The following is a 22,199-nucleotide window of genomic DNA, read 5'->3' as shown; positions in this document are numbered from 1 at the left end:
CTTTATAAATTATTGTTTAACGCTCTTCTCATCTCTTTAAAATTATTTTTGCTATGTTCTTCCGATTCTTAACATTTTATGTTTGGGAGGCAATAGAAGCATGACTCAAACAAATATGTTAACATATTAGTGTCTGGTACATACCTAGTGAAGTAAGACCACACATTAAGAACAATTCAAAAACAACAAACTCCACAAAATTCCATTCCCAAATTTCTAATTTCTTTCCAAGTTCTAGCAGCAACAGCTCAAGGAAATGCATTTATTTTTCAGGATTAGTGTCAGACTGGTGGTAGTTGAATTCACAGATACCTATGGCCAAGAGCCCGCTAGAAATACACCAAACTTCTGATAACATCATAGTCCTTATAGGCACTGTGATAAACCTGCTGGGGAATCAGGGTACTGAGCTTTGGTAGTTGTGCTTCCAGCAGAAAAGACATCTAAATGAGAGGGAGAAATTGTTGCAATATGCTGTGTTCTCTAAAACAACACCACTGAGCAAACAGGACTAGACCTCATATGCTAACTCCTACGAGCAGCTGTAAGAGCAAAGCTGTTTGTGCTCTGAGAAGTTCGTCATGTAAATAATATTTTTTCTTTCTGTTTCAACCTTAAACTGTGAACAGAATGAAATTAAACTTGGAAGGAAGCTGTGCAAACCACTAGGTTTTAATCCTGCACCTTTTGAAATTAACGTGAATATTCCTATAGTTAGAAGGTAAAAAAAACCTCTAAATAATACTAATAGGGATATAATAATTAGCACTTATGGACAAGATTTTTTTCTGTTTCTTCACTAGATAATGGCTTTTCTGGCTTAACTTTTCTCTTCCTACTCTCTAGTTCTCCCTCAAATGTAAATAGCAACATTCACTTTAAAATCCGCAGGTTGAATCTTCCTGCTTTTCTTATTTTAATAATCCTTTATGGATATTACACTCCACCTTCGTGCCTGTGTGTGTTTGTATCTTGAGGAAGAGCTGCTTCAGACAGTGAATTATGCTAGTACCTTGTTTAATAACTAACCTAAACATTTGCCCTTGACATTCTCAGCACCTCAGTGCTAATTAAACAAATTAAGAGAGACTAAGTGGACACCTAGCAAAGTACTTATCCTTCCTCAAAGATTTAATTTGGGATCAGCAACGCCGCTGACGGGAGACAGAAGCGCGAATCCCAGGTAAGTCCACACACGAACAATGAACCGCTGAATTATTTTTTTTAAACCCTCCACTAATATCTTGAGATTTAAAGGTCACTCCAGAAGAAGAATCAAGGTCAGGCACGGCTAATCCCGCATCCGAGGCGGCCTTTCCTTTCGCCCGCTTCCTCCCCGTAGCGATGCCGCGGCGGGGCCGGGGGTGCCGGCCCGGGCCCCACTCAATGCCGGGGCCGCGGGGCTAAGCCGGGGCCGCCGGGCTGAGCCGGGGCCGCCGGGCTGAGCCGGGGCCGCGGGGCCGAGCCGGGGCCGCGGGGCTGAGCCGGGGCCGTCGGGCTGAGCCGGGGCCGCGGGGCTGAGCCGGGGCCGCGGGGCTCAGCCGGGCCGCGGGGCTCAGCCGGGGTCTCTCCCGCTCCCAGCGCGGCTGAAGGCTCCAGGAGCGCCGGGGAGGCCGCTCGGGGGCAGCGGGAATCGATGCAAGCAGCTCCGGGCGCCGCCTGCGGCCGCCGAAAGTTCCCCGAAGTCGCCCCCGGCGGGGCGGAGCTGGGCCGGCAGCGGCCGCGCCCCCGCCCCTTCTCCGCGGAGCACGGCCCGGCCTCCCCCGGCAGGGGCGGGCACGGGGCGGAGCGCGCCGGGCCGGGCCGGGCCGGGCCGGGCCGGAGGGCCGGCGGAGCTGCTGCACCTGATAGAGCGGGGAGGGAGCGCGGCGGAGGAGGGCGGGAGGGAGCGGCGCTGCCGCCGCCTGCGAACGCCTCTCGCCGCCGTTAGACAGCGCTGGTCTCGCTGCTTCTCCCTCCGCCCGCCCCTTCTGCGCGGAGCTGGGCTCTCGCTCCCCTTCCCCTCGGGGCCGGCGGCAGCGCGTCCTCCTGCTCGTCTCCCCCGGGCCCCATGGCTTCGGCCGGCAGCGGCATGGAGGAGGTGCGCGTCTCGGTGCTGACCCCGCTGAAGCTGGTGGGGCTGGTGTGCATCTTTCTGGCGCTGTGCCTGGACCTGGGAGCTGTGCTGAGCCCCGCTTGGGTGACGGCGGACCACCAGTACTACCTGTCCCTTTGGGAGTCCTGCCGCAAGCCCGGCAACTTGGACAGCTGGCTCTGCGAGTCGACGCTGCACAGCGGTGAGATTTGGCTGCCCCCGCTGCCCCGCTCCCCTCCGCCGCCAGCCCTCGCTGCTTTCCCCCTCCTCGTCCGCCTCCCGCTCCCTTGGCCGCACCCCGGGCGTTGAGAATTCCTTCCCCTCGCCGTGCCCTGGCTGACCCACCAGCATCCTTTGAGCTGCCTCTCCTTCACCCTTGTCTTCTTCTGCCAGTCCTTCCTGGGGCCAGTCCCCCCGGACGGGAGCAGTGCCCGGGTCCATCCCCGCTCCCCCCGCCGGTTCCCCGCCTCGCCCGCTGCCGCCCCTGGTCCCCGCCCGGCTCCCAGCGCCGGCCGCCGCTACCCCCGCGAACAGTCCCTTGCACCTTTATCCGCCCACCCTCCGCGCCCCTTCCCTTCCCTTCCCGAGCCTCTTCTCCCTCCTCCTTCTCCCCGTCCTCCCCCAGCCTCCCCGACCCGCATCTCGCCGGCGGTCGGGCTGGGGCGGAGGCGGCGGCGCTCCCGGCGAGCGGCGGATGCGGGAGGGGCAGCGCCGAGCGCCCGTGCTCGGATCGTGCTCGGAGGGTGCGGGAGGTGTGAGGCTTCAGGGAGCGAAGCGAGTCACGTATAGTGACTGGTTCCGTATGTTCCGTGATGTTGTCATGAAAGGTCCTGAGTTTGAGTTAGTTTTGGTTATTTTTTTTCCGTGTGGCGGCTTCCCTATACAGTGAGAAACTGTTTGGGATCGAGTGTCTTATACTTCCCCTCCGCCCTCATCTGAGAAGTCTCTGGTTCTGGAAAGTTGGGGCTTCCTAAACCAGAACTGGTTGCTACATTGTCCAGAGTGGGGACGCCTGGGCTTGGACTCTCTCCATCACGCCGGGTGTGCGTGTGTGTGGCTTTCTCCAGCACGTACTGATCTCCCCATCGTCTTTCACGCTCCTTTGCCTTCATGCCACACTCCCCATTGTGATTTCGTGATGCTCATTCGTTCTTCACCTTTTTAGGTCTTTGATCATAGATTGTTTTTTTTTTTAAACGTCATTTCACTATTCCTTCGAGTACTTCAAAAACGGGTTGTGAATGATAAAAACAAGCTGCCTGTTGAATATTTTTCAGTAAATTCTTTTGTAGTGCGATAATTGTTTTGGTTTTCATGGGTGGTTTTATTTACTTTATGCCGGATAGCAACTTCTGGAGCCCCAGCTGAAACACTGACAAATGTAGCCAGCCTCCCCCCACATAATTTTCATCCCCATTCCTGTCTACACACACACACTTGCGTTCCTAAATATTCTGTTTGGATTGCTGTGCTCTTTGGTTGGGTAAATCGTGCAGGGAGGGACAAGATGTGTGATTTGGGAGGGAAAGCTGACTGACTATATTCTTGTTGTGTTTTGTTTTCCCCTATTCTCTGAAACCCTTCTATAGGTTTTGGGAAATAACTGTTCTCAGTTTGAGTCGGAATTACACAGGTTCCTTTGCTGTTGTGCTTGTTTTGTTTTTTCTGTCATGTACAGTAATATTTGAGGGTTTAAATGTTTGGGATTTTGTTTTAAGTGACATAAAATGAATTGTAAAGAAATGCCTGTGTCAGTCAGTTACCAGGGCATCTGCACAAAGTTTGGTGTGCTTTCTTTTCCTTCCCTGGTATAAATGGAAATTTATGTAGGAATGTCAGCTTCTGCATGTCTCCTTAGCAACGTGAATCCTTTGCCCCTTCTCCCTGTCTCCTGAAATAGTATCCCCTGGATTACAGAAAGACTTTTCAGATGGCTTGAATGAGAACCTGCTTCCAATTCCCCCCAGCTCCACACACTTTACTGGGCTCCCCCCTCCACCCATCTCCCCGTCACGCATGCGTGTGTACACACACATGCACACAAAAGTGGGACGGGAGAGAAGCAGGACAGCTTATGGAACAGCATAAAAGGACACTAATCTCTCTTGTTCCTCTATTGGTCACCTGTCTGTCTGTGAGGATGTCAAAGATGAATGGGTGAAGATGGATAGGAATGAGATGTATTTTTCATTGGATGCTGTGTGTTGAAAATCTGATCTGTCCTCTGCTGGTACCTTCTATCATGTGCACAAATTCCTGCCTATCCAGTTTTATTCAAGTTCTTTGAATGCACGTTACCCATTTTCCTCAAATACTTTCCAGTCTAGTAGAGCCAAGTTTCACAAGCTACTGTGGAAGAAGTGTATGATTGTTTTACTTGAGGTGACTGGGATAAACCCTTCACTTTCCTCATGTTCAGCACAGAGCACTGCATTCTGACCAGACCTGAAATATGAGAAACTGCACTGTTTTCCTCTTGCCTTCTGCTGGTGTGGTACAATTGCCATCAAAGGCAATAGGAGGGCTGCCACTAAGTTCGCCACGTTGGATTGGGCTCATATATGAGACTATTTTGTGTGTTGGCATTAATATTTTAAGTGCACTTTCCGCCTACATTGTGAATCTAGCAAGCAGCATTTTGCAGATAGTGGAGAGCTCCCACAGGGAAAGCTCTTCTAACTTGATACCGGTGCAGGCAGCTTTGCAGCTAGCTGTGAGAAGCAGCAGCACACAGAGGAAAAAAGGCATCTTCACCCATGGTTTTAAGAGATTTACTTCATCATCCCTTGAAGGAGAGCACCTCAAGTGGCACCATCAAGGGCAAGCTCATACTAGAAGCTGTTAAAGCATATTCGAGGTTTAATTAAAAACTTCTGTTGTAATTAGATGTAGGACCCCTGACTGCTGTCAGAAGGGCAACTTGGTAGTGGAGAGCAGAAGGAAATGCAGAGAGCATGGTTGCATTGGCTGTTGTAGCAGGGAATAATCTCATTTTTCCTGGAGCACTGCTAGTGCTTGGAGCATGTGTTCACATTCGTTCTTTCACTGTTCCAATGGCTTTTTTGTAACTTGCAAGTACTGTTTTCTCACATACTACTTTTGAACTTGTGTAAGTACTTCACAATAATTATGATTCAAGTATGTGAACTAGTGAGTCAAATTAATTTTTTGACATATGAAAATTATAAAATATCTTAATTTGCATTTCTTTTTTTTTTTTTTTTTTTTTTTTTTTGGAGTCTTTAGTATCAGTGTAAATCTTCCAGTAGCAGGAACTTCAGGAGATGAATAACAAAGTTGCCAGTGTGGAAAGCTTCATTATGAAAACTTGAAATTCAGAAATACAATTGTAAAGCTCTGAAATTTCACCACCTGCATTGGCATATAGCTATTTTCTGTGATCAAAGCTTACCTTGGCTAATGTACAAGTTGACTTTAGACCAACTGTATTTTAAAATTGTGTGTCTTTAAACAAATTTTTTTAGACCTTATTTGGAATGCATTGTATCTAGTTTGTGATGGTTCATTTACAGATTTATCAAGAGTTATATATGAATATTTATTCCTGCCACAGAAAATGCAACCTGTGTAAAACTGCCTGGTGTATCTATACCTGCACAGGTACTTGTCTTCTTCCTGCAGATTAATAACAGTAAATTTGAATTTGTGCGATACACTGCAGCAACTATGGCTCTTTAAATCAAAGATACACAAAAGTAATGTAAAAGAAATAAAGGTCTCCATAGACTCTGACCTGCAGGTGAACATTGTCTATTTTGACTTAAATATGCGTATATGCTATTCATAGAAAACAATGGTTCCTTTGCAGCCTTTCAATTTACTGTGAAAACAGCATATATAAAAATACATTTGAATGGTTTTGATTAACTATTCATTTTGGTGAACGTGGGGTTTTATGGCTTTGTTACTTTACAACCTGTGGATTTCTTTATGTAACATTCAGTTTTCTTCAAGAATATTATGCTCTTTTAGAACTGCCCATGAATACTTGAAAAACAAAACATCTCCAGGAAATACATGCAACAGAGTCTCTGAATGTGTATTAAACTTTATGATGAGCAAACAATGAAGGTAAGCTTAGCCTATAGCATAGTGCTGAAAACAACCAGAGTCTAGTATTATGCTTGTAATTTTGTTCTAATTTGTTCTTAAGATAAAAACACCCTCAGAGGCTGTTCATTCAGTAGCACTTCAGGGGACTTTACCTTAATTACACATTGGATGCAGATATCTGAATTGACATGCCAGAATAGTCTTGGATGGTATCTCCTTGTTCAGAATCTAAGGAGCTGTTCCAAGGGGAAATTGCTAGCTCAGAAGCAGCTTCCTCATTAGAAGATCTGGATCTTGCTCAGATTTGATCTTGACATGTATTTGTGAAAAGCTCAGCAAGGCTGGTAGTTTTCTATAAAATAACAGAAGAATGAAAGTGATTTTACTTACCTGAAAAAAGTGGCTCACACAGCAGAATTAATAAAACATTCCTTCTGGTTTTGAATATTGTAGTCTGTCATTTTGTGTATTAACTCTAATAATCATCCCCAGCACTGTATCTGAAGATGGATATCAAATCAAAAGCCATACTACTTCACACTCAGTGTCTAAGACTCTGAGCAGGCTGATCTACTTTTGAAGTTGAGTCTGACTTGAAGGTTGGCTCTACTTTCCGTGGGGAGCTGAACTAGGTGACTTCCAGATGCCCTTCCCAGCCTAAATTATTCTTGTGATTCTGTGATGACTGATAACACTGTTAAGCCTGATGTCTATCTGGCTTCTTCAAACTGTGCAGAATGCCTTGAATTTGCTTAACTACCCCTCACAGCGGCCCCTGATAGAATATTTTAAGGAATGCTCCTTGTCTTACAGATGGACCAGTTATTTTGGCCTCAGATTTCCCAAGGCCATGGGAGCAACAGATCCTGTTCAGCAGTCTGGACCTTTTAGTATGTTGGAGGCTGCCCTTCTCCAAGCAGTGAGACAGGGTTAGAGCATATCTGTGATGTTTGTGTGAGTTCATCTGATCAGGGCAAGAGCACCACACACCTTATCAGTGATAATACTCTTTAAAAAAAAAAAAATAAAGACTTGTAGCTATAGTGGGTTATTGCTACTGCTGTTGTTCATTGCAGTTTTAAAATCAGTAATGTATCCTGTTGCTTTAAGTTTTGTTTATTAAATATTATGTCCCTGGAGTTAGGGATAGTGCAAGAAGTTTTAATATTTGATGAGATTTTTATATTTAGAATTGCGTAGAGAGTGGCCTTGCCTCTGCTACTGATTTGTGGCCCAAGATGACCACATAAGATTCAGGGTAATGGGAGGAGTGGTAAAAGTCCAACCAACTGTATTGCTTGATGTGTTTCACTTGTTCCCCTTAACGTCATTGTTCTGATGGGAAGTACACCTCAAACTCTTTTAAATGCTACTTGTTTTTCTCAAGGAAGAATGGAATGTGTTTTGAAAGTTTCAGAAGATTGCCAGTTTTCTGGAAGAGCATTGATAACTGTAGAAAATAGTTACATTCCAGTTCCAATGCAAAGCATAGTATTTAGGATTGCTAAAAAGTAGTAGCTTTTATAGAAGAGGTCAGAAATAGTGAGCTTGCCGTGAAAAGCTTGTATAACACATCTCCCACACTTCTTTCCTAATGGCAGAGTTCTAAGAGTTCCAGGTTTTTGTGAAGTTCTCAAAGTTGTGGGTATGTGCTGTTGTTTGAGGTTGTTTTATTATTTTTATTGAATGAATGAATGTCCAATAATTAAAATTACATAGTAGCAAGCTAATCTCAGAAGAATGCTGTGTATCCAATAGAGGAAATGCCTGAGTACATGCTGTACTATTCTGTGAATGAATTATAGATTACATGATTTTCTGTAATGCTGCGCTTGTCTTGAAGTCCTCTGTTGGCAAAAACAGTGCACAATGTGTGTTGTTTATAAATGGTAAAATAAAGATCTATTTAATTTTTAATTTGAAGTTGTGATGTGTTTAAAGGACTTGGTGATTTTAGAAATAAAGGCGGGCCACAGAGCAGACATACAACATACCTCACGCCAACCCACACCTCTGCAAAGTGTGTATATTTCATTTAAGTAAGGAATACAAGCTTTATTCTTCAGGAGAGGTGTGTGTCCGTGGGCAGATGAGCAAGCAGCTGTTGCATTTCAAGTTGCTCATGCATCTGCACTCCCCCCAGGCATTTAGACCCTTTTGTTATCTTGCTGTCTCTTTCACACAGCGGTAGAGTTGCTTACCATATTTTTACAGATATAACCAAATTGTCCCCTGCACTCCCAATGGCATCTTTGGGTGGAAGGTGAGGGGCACTGCTTTCCATGGCGAGGTGAGCAGTCTGCATAGTGGCTGCCTAGTTATTCCCCCAGACTTCCCAGGCTGAGGAGAATAGTGGGAGAGCACTGTCTGCCTGGAGCACCCTGCCAGTGGGCTGTTATCTTGCCTAGAACAGTCAGCCTCTTCCTCTCTCATCTCAGGTACCTTGCTCTTGGAGAAGAGGAAGGCCATAGGAGGAGCCCAGGTGAGAGGTTGCAGCTCTGTAGGGGGCTGCTAAGCCTTTTTCCCTCAAAGGTGAGAGAGCCCTGAGTCTGGGCCACCATCCAGTAATGGTCAGCATTCCTGAGCACCAGGGGAAGAAAGGTGCATCAACAGCAACAGAAGGGACCAGTTAAATAAGAGGCTCCCTGGAGCAAGGCTCAGACCTGGATTTCCTTCCACCTAAATCTTTTTGTGCCTTGGGTCTAGCAGATGGAGGAGGGCAGTTACAGCCTACCCTAGTAATCAAGAAATCCCACTGGGAAAAGGGAGCGGAGGTTGGAGTCTGGAGCCAGATCTAGGAAGCAAAGGCCTTGCAGCTTTGAGAAGCTCTCTAGCCCCTGGTGTATGGCAGCTGAGGAGTTATCTGCCTTTCCTCCTTCACTGGTCGGCTGCCCTCGTTCTCCATTAGCATGCTGCACCTCTGTAAGACACAGGAAAGCTGTTTTTATGTCTCTCTGCTTGTTCGCTTTTTTTTTGACTGATTCTAAGTGACTTTCCACTCAGCATCAGAAGCTCTAAATCATCCTACAAGCCTCTTGTACAGTAAATGCAAAATGACTGATGCCTTACGTGGAGCGTCTGAATTATCCTTAGAAGGCACTTAGGGATTTTGGCCCCCAACATAAAATGCTTAAATTTCTCTTTGGCTGTTGTCAGTGTCCTGGTGAATTGGAGCTATGGGAAAGTCTTCCTGTTAGTCCCACAGGTGTTGTGCAGCACTTGGGTTATCCAGGGCTTTGTCCCACGTGCTGCTGTGTGTGGATGAAGACAGATTTCTTAGGGAAAATTTCATGTCCTTCTTTTTAACATATCTGTGACTTAATGTAGCTATCTTATTTGTTTAAATTTATGGCTTTTAAAAGAAAGCCTTGGTGTAAAGTGAGTTCTCTCTTAAGGAAATTATGCTTTCAGCCAGAGCTGGATGGTTCCTGTAGCTCTGGTAATGCTTTTCAAGTGTCTGAGTGACTTGAGAGTAGCCACTTGCACAAGTAATTTTCCTACTTCAGAAAAATCTTATTCTCAATTCATAAAATTAAAAAAAAAAATGAAAGCCAGAAAATGTCTGTGCAGCAGCAAGCGCTAGTAAACATAGTGTACTAATCAATGAGCAGAACATACTTATTTGTTGTCATTTTTGTACAAGGGTCCACTGTGAAAAGCTGTGGTTAGAGCAATTTATGGAGGTTTGTGGAAGCACTTGTGCCTGCAGTGTGCAGAAATGTCCATTGTGGGATCCCAAAGGGCTGCACTTGCAGGCTGGCTGTACAGGGGCAGAGGAGTGTGGACCCAGGAACTCGCAGGCACTGGGCTTCCCAGCCTTAGCCAACAATCCCCATCACCCAGGGCAGAATTCTTCTGAGCAGCTCTTTGAAAACTATCATTTTGCCTCAGGTTGAGGCTCCAGAGGAGACCTCTGTGGAGTAATTTGATGTGAGAACTTAATGGCCTTTGCTGTTCCTCAGCTTTTCCACAGAATTCAGTGGACCTTTGCCTTGCTTTGCCTGTGCTCATGATCCTGCTGAAAAAAGAAAAAATCTCATTAATCATGCAACCAAAGCACCTTTAGGAACTAGAGTTTGCCTTTATGTTTTTATATATACACTACACTTCTTAAACATTTGTTGGCTATTTGATATCTAGGTTTGAATATGAAGCAATTATCTCTAGCTATCCTATTTATTTAAGTTGATTTTTATGATACTCAGTGGGTTACATTTAATTTCTTATGTGTGAGTGCCTCAAGTTTCTCTGCTTCACGCAGTCTTTCCAAATCATTATTGATTTTAAATGCTATATTGCAATTTCTTAGGGTATTTATTGTCTGAGGGCAAGTACTTGATAAATAGAAGCATTGCAATGACTCAGAACAACTTACTTGAGTGTTGTGGTTTTGTTTCTTACCAAGATTTTTAGAAGGTCAGGCATTGCCTTCATCATGTAACAGCTGCATGCATTTTGGTACTTAAGCCTTTATGAGAAGACTTGTTGAAGAGCCGTTGTATGGAAGAAAGGAATATTTGATGGTTTCTTAAGAAATTAATTCAGTTCACATGCACTCTCTGGAAGAGCCCTATACAGAAATGCTTCACATATTCCAAAATATGTTTCTATGCCCACCACTTCTTTTACTTCTTTTACTTCTTTTACTTCTTTTACTTCTTTTACTTCTTTTACTTCTTTTACTTCTTCTTTTACTTCTTTTACTTCTTTTACTTCTTTTACTTGGTAGAATACCATGTTGGAAAAAATATTTAATTTTGGGGTACCTTACTAAAAACATGACATCTATACTAGCCTTTCTTGTATTAGTCTTTCTTGTATTAAAAAAAGGACTTAGTTATTAAAATACACGTTTCAGGACTTTGATGTGATTTCTTCTTCTTTTATTGCTTTCCCTGATTTTTTCCTAGTAGTGAAGTATTATTTTGTCCAAGAAATTGAGGATATAGCGCTGCTCTTAATTAAAAATTACAGCTTAAAGCCTTGGGTCATTTCTTTTGGGGAAAGAAGGGAGGAGAGTTAGAAATGTCAATGTGCAGTTGGCACTCTGCCTCTGGGTCACTAAGAAACCAGCAGAATTTTCAAATAGCAAGGAGACCAAGCTGACCCCAAGAAAGGCACTGACGTGTTGTATGAGGACCTAACTGAAGAGAAACAGTATCATCATGGTTTGGTAGCTTTTTTGTTTTGTTTTGTTTTTAACTGAAGATGGTAATTTTAATACATTTTTCACCAAATAGGTATTGAAAATATGTCTTAAGTGCCTAACTTCATATTTATATATATTTCCAAATACTGAAGCCCACATCCCCAAACTAATGGGCAGATTGTTATAGTTAAAAATATGCAAACACTGTAATCACTGTCAGAACTGCAGTATATCTTTCTCGTGGTTATAGACATTGGGATGCTTCCTGGGGATTTTCAGACCTAAAAATAGGATACATTAAGTGAGACTTTTCTTAAGAAATCTCTCGAGTTTCTTAACAACTGTCAAAAATGTCTTAATTCTAGTTTGGATGGGATAGGTGGAACTATTAGTGTAGTTCTTAATGAATTGCTAAAATGGTGGAACACTGAACAAATCTAGTTATCTAAGCCAATAAAGGGAATCTTACTTGGTCATGACATTAGGTCACAGTGCTTTTTAAAATCTAAATGTTTATTAGCATTTCTGTGAGTTTTTTTACTAGTTCCTAATATTTTTCTTAGATCATGGATGTGTAGTTTAAAAAACTGTAGTGGTGTAAAGCGAAAAAGACTGATAGGTGCTCTTCAACTGTAACAATTGTGTTCTGAATTCAGAAAACTAGTAATTATCATCTCTATGGCCCCATTTTACTTGTGTTTTTGAATATTTCTATCTCTCTGAGAATAAGCAGTCTCACTGAACTGCTGATGCTCCTGAACTTACTGTTCTTATTAGTAACTTATTTGCAAGATTGGTGCATGCCTAGAAGAGGTACAAGCATATTTTGGATGCTCTGAAGTAGGTTTATGATGTTTATGTTCTGTGTACCAGTTGCACTGTGTAACAAAACAATCTCCTGATCCCATTCTGGTGCTGTGTCCTGTAAATCACTCTTGAGTAGCCTGAGAAACACTACAGATCTTTATTGCAGAAAAACTCTGTTTGCTGTGTGTGTTTATATTGTAGCTGTCTGATTTACAGGGTACTCTGCCTTCAGAGGTAGTGGTTCTATTTTCTTTGGACCTTTCTTTTATTTTGTGTAAAGTCCAATGGCCTGGATTAAAAGTTAAAAAAAAAAAAATTGCTGTTAAGTAGAAGACCCATGCAGAAGATTTTGCTTTCTTAGTCCACCATAAGCTTTATTTTGTCACCAGATCAAATGGCTTTCAGAATTGAAAGTTAACATTTTTCCAAGATGACAAGGAGATTTAAACATGTAGTTACTATGGTAGCCACTATAGGAAAGTTTAGTCCTGTATTCTGTGAGCACTGATGTCTGACCTTCATGGTGTTCTTCAGCCAAAGTCCCTGCAGCTCAAGGCAAAGGCTGGTAGCATTGTGTGCTCCTGTGAAAGGGACTGAAATAAATGGGCAATTCCAGATGTGGCCCAGAGCACAGCATTCAGAACCTGCTCCCCAGTGGGTAGTGAGGAGCAGTAAGAGCCCTGGTTTTGTCCTGCTGTCAGCATCACTGAGTAGGTTGTCTTACTCAATAAATTAATTTTGTTTATCCAAGGCCGTTCTTTTTTAGTTGGGAGTGTAGGTGTCTCCCAACACTCATTTGTCCTTTTACCTCCTACATCAGTGCTATAGTAAGGTATTTTGTTTATTTTTTAACCTTTCTAAAATCTGTATATTTGTCCTGGAAGTTAAACTGTATTCTAACCCCAAACTTGTATCATCTTTGCCTAATTTATTATCAGTGGTTTAGTGATTTTTCCAGTGTGGTTTTGGAAAGCAATAGGATGCTTAAACTTTTTTTCCATTTAGCTGCTATTCCAGTGTTGTACATATTCCCTTTGCATTAGAGTTTGGCACCTGATCAGTGCTAAGATAACATTAAATATTTAATTATTTGTGGTGACTTTCGAAAAATCTTAGTTTCTGAGTTTTCCTGTCTGGCCCTTTGATTTATTTCATCAATTTTATGTGCCTTTTAACTTTTAATGGATTTATGTGGCTGTTTTTTGTATCTGTGTAGTTTTCTACTGCAAGGATTCCTTTCATATTGTTCCAAAATGGTCTATTCTGTTTATTTATTTCTGGATTTTATATCTGTAATGCACAGATTACATTACATACAATGATATTGGAAAAATCCTTTCTAAATCATCAGTACACTAACCACTTGGTGTTTCTGAAGGCTCATGTCAATATTAAAAACCACTTGCTGAAACATCTCTGTCCAGTACTAAAATCATATTCCCATCCCAATAATGTAGTGTAGCAGTGGGACACACAGCAAACTGGCATTAGAGATTGCATGCTGATGATAGAATGAAAGGTTGTTCCAAGCTTTGGGGTTTAGTCCAGTAAGAAAACAAGGAGTAAAATATCTTGGAAGGTTGAGTACTTTGTAATTAAATTATTAGTAAAAAACATACCTGGATTTCTGAAATAAAATAAATGTGTGTACTTGCACAAACACACCTTTAAAATCACTTTCTTTTCAAGCAATCCTTTTATAGCTCTTCTAGCCACTTTCTTCTTTTAATCTCCTTCATCCTTTTTCATGTAATATGTGAAGGCTTTTTGGTGATAACAGCTGCCAGCATTCCATTCCCAAACTCCACAGCTGCACTGTCTGTGTCTTCAGCAGATTATAATCCTCTTGAAACTGCATCCGTTGTTTATTTAAAACAGTGCTTTTTACTCATTCCCAAAGGAAGATGTTCACTGTTGTTATTGTTGTTTTAGTAACCTTAAGGTATCTAAATTGAATTTGGAAATAATAATCTTACTTTCTGAACTTGGACATTTTATTCTGAGTTTCACGTGACTGGTAGTATTTTCAAAGTAGTGAGATGCATAGGATACATAGGTCCTTTTCCCATGAGCTGAATTTATATCATCTTCCTTGAACTAGTAAATAGTAGTGATAAGCAGTAAACAGTGATCTGATTCTTTTTCTTGATGCCTGCTGCTGGAAAGAGGAAAGGTCTTAAATATTATTTTGGGAAAAGAGACAACCCAAAGCCTGTGCCTTTCCAAAGTCCCACAGAAGCTCTTAAGTTAGATTTTGGATGTTGTATACATGCATCATGGCTATCAGCTTACAAATGGATTCTGATTTATGTGATTTAAAACTGCAAAAATGTTGTTTATAACTGCATCCATTATATATGAGACTAACGAGAAAATACCCTGGGCCAAGTGCAGAGGTTGCTTTTGGGGGAAGAAAAACTGACGCTTGAGGATAAATGACATTTTAAAATGGACTGGGTCTGAGGCTAATGGTTGTTACTGCCTTTAGAAATTCTTGACTTCCAGCTATCTTTTAGTGTTGAAAAAATATATATATAATTTTTTTTTAAACCGTTGAGCATCTCCTCAGTTTTGTTTCTCCTGCTGTGTGGCCTTGGCACTTCCCAAGGGACAGGTGTGTATGATGAGGCTCTGTGCATTTCCCTTGATGTGTCATCCTGATCAGCTCAAGCAGAAGTTTGAGTTTCACTCTCTTTTGTGAGAAAGTTACAGCAGACTGAGGGGCAGCTAATCCTGAGCCAGCCTCAATTTCTCACTGTAAATTGGATAAAAACCAGGGGACCAAATGACTCAGTTTTGCTTGAGACAAAATCCCAGCGAAGCCAACTAAGGCTTGAGTAAGCGTGGGAGGTTGTGGCACTTTGCTTCTGAGTTACATCTGTTTTATGAAGGTGATTCACTAATTAGGGGAAAAAGAAATTTAAGACACAGCTCTTTATTTACTCGAGCCTTGATGCAGCCACTGTGTTCCTCATATTCTTTTGTTTCTGTCAGGCCTGTGGGCTTGTTTTACTGAAAGTGTTTTATTTTTTTTTCCCCCTCTTTGTTTTGTTTTTTTTCCTTTAGACTGGCAGATAGCTACTCTGGCTCTGCTGCTGGGTGGTGCTGCCATTATTCTCATAGCTTTCCTGGTTGGGCTGATCTCCATCTGCGTGGGATCTCGGAGGCGGTTCTACAGACCAGTTGCTGTCATGCTCTTTGCTGCAGGTAAGCTCTGGCATCATTAAAAAGATTTCCTGGGAGCAGCTGAACTTTCATGGAGGGAGACATGCCTCGTTCTGCATACTAATTCAGAGGTGTTTGGTTACTTCTGTCTTAATTCCAGTGAGGTTTCTCAGGCTGTAAGTTCTGCACAGCATTAATCATTTTTGCAGTTGCGCTATTACTAGTTCATAAACAATTATTTATTTGCATTATATTTATTGTTTTATGAAGTGCATGCAGCAGGGGAAACTACAGAGGAAAAAAATCTCAAAATACAATTTTTAATCTGTGACTTTATGTTTCTTGATGTCCCCATTTTTATTCTTCATGCAAGGCCATTTTTATTTTAATGTTCTCTCTTTTGCAATTTTAAAACAGGGAAATTAATACCCAAAGGTGAGCCCTGGAAGCTCTACATGTGAAAATAAATAGGATTATCTTTCAAGGTGTTTATATATGCCCCTGTGCCATAAGGAATTAATTTTGTTGTGTCATCTTGCTTGGTTATTAATTTAACAAGCTGTCACAGCATAGTCCCTGTTTGGTTTAAAAACACAAAAATGGAACAGTTTATATAAACTATCACAAAACCTTAAGGGAGACCTAAGAATCTGAATTGTCTGTAAGACTGGTCCAGTGAGGTACAATTATAATATCAAATCATCTTGTTTTATATATTCTGGTGCTTTGGGGCTTCGTCAGCATGGATGTTTCAGATTCTCCTGAGACCCACCAGCCGTGGTTTGCCTTCATCCTGTCACTCACATCTGCATTGGAGCCAGCAGCTTAAGCCCCTTCTGATAGCCCATAATGAAGAGGATGACAGAACCTTTGGAATATATTTAAAAAAGCCACTTAGGAGGATATGAGAGGATGAGAGTGTGGAATTGGAGGGAGTTTGGGATGAAGCAGAACTCCGGGAAGGCTCCTGCTGCCCCCTGCTGATAACATTGCCTTGATGGAATCAAGCACTTCAAGATGCACTTTTATGTGCTCAAGACATATTCCTAGATTGCATTTCATTTGCTTTTAGGAAATTAAAGCAACCTAGGATCAGATTTCCTGAGAGGAAATCGTCTGGTTTTGTTCTGCGTCTCATTGGTTGCTTGGTTAAATGAATAAAGGTACTGATGCCATTGTTGTAAAGTTTAGTGTTAATTCTGAGCTTTATAAGGTATGCTGGGCAGTTAACTTTGAAGGAAATGGGGTTATTTTATTTTTGTAGTGGTTTCTTGTTTGGCTTTTGGCTTCATTTCTCATAACATCTTGTAGTAACTTGATAATTATTCAGCCATCCATGCCTGTCTTGCTGTGTCGCTTATTTAGTAGTTAAGTTTGTACTGAAAAAATAAATGGCTTTCCACAAGAAGAGATTTCCTCAAATCCTACTGTTTGTCTTCATGTGCTCTCCTCTGCATAAAATTGCTTCTAGTCTTTACTACAAAAGGTTGATGGTGAAGGGGTTTAATGCTTATTTGAATCTAAAGGAAATTAAATTGGTTCTTTAGCTTATGATGGTGTTTACATCTTCCCTTTGCCTCTGTGTGTGTGCATGTGCCTTTTGAACAGCCATAACCTGAAGCATATGAGAGGAGAGATGATGAGGCCAAGACAACCTGCCCCATTCTTCTTCATTATCTAACAAATCTGGGGAGAATCCTTTCAGGATTTGACACTTACATTGTTAAAAGACATTTCTTCCCTACAGATTTTATCTTTGATGTCAGCAATTTGTAGAGATGAATATGGATGGCATATCTTGAAAGAATTATGGAAAGAATCCCCCACTGAAGGGGAAAGTTAAAATTGTAGCAGTTTGTGCCTTATGCAGCTTTCTGTGGATTCAAGCTTTCATCTGTGGATTTCACAAATCTGTCAGGATAAACACCAGCCTGACCTGTGAATGTGCTGGCAAGACCAAATATTCTGTTGTAACTCTGGCTGGGAGTCTATCAGCTGCCTCTGGAAAAATGGCACAGTATGAATTGCCCAGAGACATTTAATGATGTGTGGGTGTTGGGTAGAAAACTCTGTGTGGAAGAAAGGACAAAATGGAAAAGTTATTTCCAGGTGCTTTATAAGAGTCTAAACAGTTGTCTCCAGGCTATTTTTTTCCTTCAAGTTTTGATTTTTTTTTTCCCCTCAGCTTCAGGTTTCAGTTAGCAACTCTGTAGGTGAGGGAGAAGATTGACTGACTAGGACTGGAAGAGACGAGAAAGAAAAGGACCAAAAAAACCAAAATTCAACCTAGATGCTGAGAATAAGCCAGCAAGTAATGAAAATATGTGAATGTGTTTTCATTGAGCTGGCAGTATGTATTTTAATGTTGAGAGGTAGAGGAATTCCTCAGGTCATGGAAAAATGTGGAGCAGACAGGGAGGCAGTTGCAGGAAATCTTGCATGAAGCCACCTTGGCTCGTATGGCTCTTTGGTCTGGTGGAGGTGTCCAGCTCATGGACCTGCTGGGGTGTCTTAGAGCTCATGAACCAAACTGGCCCTCAACATGCAGGCTCACAAACTCGTCAGTTCAGGAGTTTCATGATGCACTTACTGTTTAACTAAGTGCTAACCAAGTCTAATTTAGGGGCAGAAAGAGGAAGTGTGCTTACTGACAGTCCATAGAAGGAACAAAAGAAAAATTAAAGCTGCTTGCCTTTTGGTGCTGTTTTAACAATTGTGACCATGTTTGGAAGAATAACCTGTTGATATTAGTGAGCTTTTAATGCATTTCACAAGGTGCTTTTACATGCTAGATAGGGCCAAATATTAGAGGTAAGAGTAATATAAAATGGTGGCAGATAATAACTGGAGAATGCTTAAGGAAGTATCTCTTAATTCTGATAGAGCGAGCACAATCCAGCTGGATTGCATCCTCAGTTCTGTGTTATTGCCTATTTTCATAATGATGTGGAAGATAGAATGAAGTTTACTTGTCAAATTTTACAGTGGAAGTAGGAAAAATTGCAGAAACATTGAACGCCAGAATTTGATTTTGTGAAGTTGATGGAATGGTCTGAAAAAGTAGGACTGACTTCAGTAGAATGTAGTGCAGGTTGCTACAGGGCAGCAAAGAGATTCATAATATCAAATAAATACTCTTGGGGAGAATATTCTGTAGGTTATGTGCTTCAATCTCCTTGTTGAGGCAGGATGGTCACTAACAGTGTCAGCTTTGTCTAGTCCAGTTTTGAAGAAATGCAAGTATGAAGATGTCTCAGCCTTTCCAAGCATGTTGTCCTGGGCCCATACTACCCTCCTTATGGTACTTTTTTCTTTGTTGATGTCCATCCTGAATCTCTGAGATTAGTGTCCACTCTCATTACTGTCAGCTTGCTTGGCACTGCAAAGATGATTTTTTTTTTCTATCATTGTTGAAGCTATATTTTCAGGTAATCTTTGAAACATCCAGTACTTATTAATGAAGTGCTTTACTCATCTGAAATGAGCAGGTGGTAGAGAACAGAAGTGCAGAACTTACTAGCCAGTACCAGCATTTTCATAATTACAGATAAATTAGAAAGATTTTTTTTTTGACATCAAAACTTATAGTCAAACATTTGTACAAAGAAAAAAAAGATTACTGAAATTATATTTTCCTACTTTTAAAGCATTTCTTACAATTTCTGCGTGTTTAATATGATGAGTATGTATAATTGCTTATATTTCACGTGAATGGAATAAAACTATTATTCCTGTTCCCATCCTGCAGGCATCATAGTGCTTCATATAAACATGTCTACATTTGAAGTGAACAATCAAGTTTGAGATGATTAGTCTTTTCTGAACAGCATTTGAGTAGCAGATTTTTTAAGATTTCCTTTGCAGCCTGTTTTTTCTACATGAAAAGACTTGCACTTCTGAAGAAAGGGAGCACACACTTCCCTTAAGCAGGTCAGCATAGCATGGAGTTCCTTTAAATTCATTAGAAGCAGATCAGTAGTTGCAGGCATTGCTTTCAACGTCTTTTGGGGTCATGCTGGTCATTTCTCATAACTTTGCTGACTGCTGCCTCTAGCTTACACAGCTCCCTTCCTGCTCTATAGGGAAAAACAATGACAGAAGGTAAAATCAGTGCAAAGTGATGACAGTGCTGTGTAGGGTGGCTGCTCCCACCAGCCGCTTGCTGCCAGCACTGAGTTCTACAATAGTATATCTGGATCAATAGTAGGAAAAGCTGGAACCCTCACTATGGAAATGTCAAAAAACCCTCTTGTGTGTGTTGCTGCTTTAGCAACATGTTCCTCTTCCAAGAGAATCACTTTTTTTTGGTTGTGTTTTGACAAGTCCAATCTGTAGATTGAAATGAAGCATACTTCATGTGTTACAGTGGGGAAGGTGAAGACTTCCTTGGTTTGCACTTGACACAGACACACATGGAGCAGTTTCTGCACTGACTCAGCAGAGATGCTGCATCCCCAATGCAGGAAGGCACTAAAGCAAAACTCAGATATTTCCATAGTTTTTCAGAAATTCTTTTTGACCTTGAATAGTCTTAAAGAGGTTTCTGAAAGCTGAGCATATGTTGAGGTGCTTTTGGATATAAAGATGGTCTCATTATACAGAGCTGGAATGCATAATCTTTTCATAGGAGTTGGTGCTTTTCCCTGTGTACCCTGCCAGAGTTTCTCAAATGTTGCACAGTATTTTGTGAGCTGACAGACAAAAAATTATATTCAAATGGAATAACATTAAGTAACACTTCAATAACTCTAGAATTAAAAAAAAAGTCCCGTGGATTTTGATACCCGCATCAGAAAATCCACTGTGCAAACATTATTCAGATTGTCAGTCTCAAGTAAAGGTCCAAAGACTTACTCTGTAGGCTAAGGTGGATGAGCTGAAATTCCAGTGAGTGTCTTACATAAGAGTTTTATCACTGAGGTTCTGATGAACATGGGATATAATTTCCCCATACCAGTCATGTCCTTAGGACAGGTGAGCATTTGTCTCCAGGGCTAATGAAAGGGGCCAGTTGGACAGAGTGTGTGGGAGTGAAATGGCCAATGCGTGTCTGTGGATCTCAGAGACAGTGCTATAGGAAGTAATGATTTTGAAGCTTTTTAATGTCTTGGATTTGATCTATTTTATTATCTTCTTTCATCACACAGTTTTTCTGACCCACCCCCTAAATTCATAATAGTTTGCCAGTTTGAAGTTTAGTGACTGATCAAATTTTATAGATTCCTTGGTATTCTGTGTGAGAATGTCATTAATTCTGCTTACAGAACACAGTAATGAATATGAAATATGTGATTCACTGAGTCTCTACTGAGCACAAGAATACATCACCTATGACAATGAATTATTTCTAGGCTAAGTAAATTATTTGATTCTCAGCAACATTTTTTAATATGTATTCTCGCTTCTCGTTTTGACTTATTTATAATGGCAATAGAACAAGTTTTGCTGTTATGGAAGGAGTAATGACTGCAAACTAAAATATAAAAGAGAGACAGAAAATAATTTGGGAAACACTAACTGTTTATTTTGGAGACATTTGAAGGGTCGTCATCACATCACAGCAATAATATTTGTTCATCAGCAAGGGGGTATGAAAAAGATGCTCTGTTCTCTGTGAATGAAATGAAGGTGATTTAAAAAGAGCAGCACTTACAAGCTAAAAATCACCAAAAGCATTTTGAATGTGAATTTCAGTTATTTGATATTTTCTTTGTTCTAGGGAAACAAAATAAAGCTTTTTCTGACATTTGTATTTTTTCTCTCTTTCAGTTGTTCTCCAGGTCTGCAGCTTAGTCCTTTACCCAATCAAGTTCATCGAAACAGTCAGCTTGAAAATATACCATGAATTCAACTGGGGCTATGGCCTGGCATGGGGTGCAACTATATTTTCATTTGGGGGTGCCATTCTTTATTGCCTGAACCCTAAGAACTATGAAGACTATTACTAGAATCATTTAATGAAAAAAAAAAAAAAAAAAAAAAAAGGATTACCCCATCTTTTCTAGCTCACAGTTTTTTTAGAACACTTGTGGAGCACCAAACAGTCTACTCTGTTGATAAAATAGCCTTTGCCTTTTGGGTGTGAACACTGTAACCAGCTTTTACAACCATTTAGAAGAACTGCAAACACTAGGATTGCTGATCTTACATAGGCAGATGCTGCAAGCTGCTGATACATAAACTTCATTTTTCCTGACAACAAGCAAAAGGATCTACGAGACAGCGATCATTGTGAGAAAACTAGTTGGAATGAGAATGCAGTGCCAGCATCTGCTATTGCCTTCAGGGGAGCAGCTGGTATGGGCTCCATTAGAAGTTTCCCTGTATCATAGAGGATTCAGATGTCTGATAAGCAGGCAATGGCATCTTGTACAATAGGCTGACTTGGTTCCTTGTTACTTGCTCAAAAGCGCTCTTAAGGAATTAGTTGCAAGGGACTGTGTTGAGGGCAGTGAATGTAACTGGTTAATGACTTGTCTAATATCTGCATTCAACAGTCTGCTGGTAGAATAATTAAAAAAAAAAAAAAAAGAAAAACCCAAACAAGCCACCAACCCACACAGGATTTTGTGAATTAGTAATCCACATCGCCATGCCAGCTGTAGCAGATTGTTGAAGGAAGTCCAAACCCAGAGACATGTGCTTCTGACTGTGTAGTTGGAAGTTGTCTCAGCTCTCAGTGTTTTGCTGGAGGGGTGAAGATAAAGGGGAATAGAAAAAGACCTGTTCTGTCCCTGAGGCATCTAAAATGTGTGAATGAATTGCAGTTGTCCCGAGTAACCATTTAACTTGCAAACATTGTCATGGAAAGAATGCATATGGAGCAAGTTCAGTTATATTTTTGAAAGGTATTTGTTAGTATAAATGAATATATATAATGCAAATATATATGCAGAGGGAGAGAAATTATTCATCCTAAAATTGTAATAT

At 41.3% G+C, this 22,199-nt stretch overlaps 1 protein-coding gene across 1 annotated transcript; it reads left to right on the top strand.

Moving 5' to 3' along the window:
- Window positions 1-1,760: 1,760 nt before the first annotated feature.
- Window positions 1,761-21,223, top strand: TMEM47 (transmembrane protein 47). Its single transcript, XM_030282477.4, has 3 exons — window positions 1,761-2,276; window positions 15,171-15,311; window positions 21,039-21,223. Exons 1-3 carry the CDS (start codon window positions 2,051-2,053, stop codon window positions 21,215-21,217), a joined length of 546 nt encoding a protein of 181 aa, XP_030138337.1. The 5' UTR covers window positions 1,761-2,050; the 3' UTR covers window positions 21,218-21,223.
- Window positions 21,224-22,199: the final 976 nt, after the last annotated feature.

The sequence above is a fragment of the Taeniopygia guttata genome, chromosome 1, assembly GCF_048771995.1.
Source record: "Taeniopygia guttata chromosome 1, bTaeGut7.mat, whole genome shotgun sequence".
Classification (NCBI taxonomy): Eukaryota; Metazoa; Chordata; class Aves; order Passeriformes; family Estrildidae; genus Taeniopygia; species Taeniopygia guttata.
This window is presented reverse-complemented; position numbering and strand designations above follow the sequence as displayed.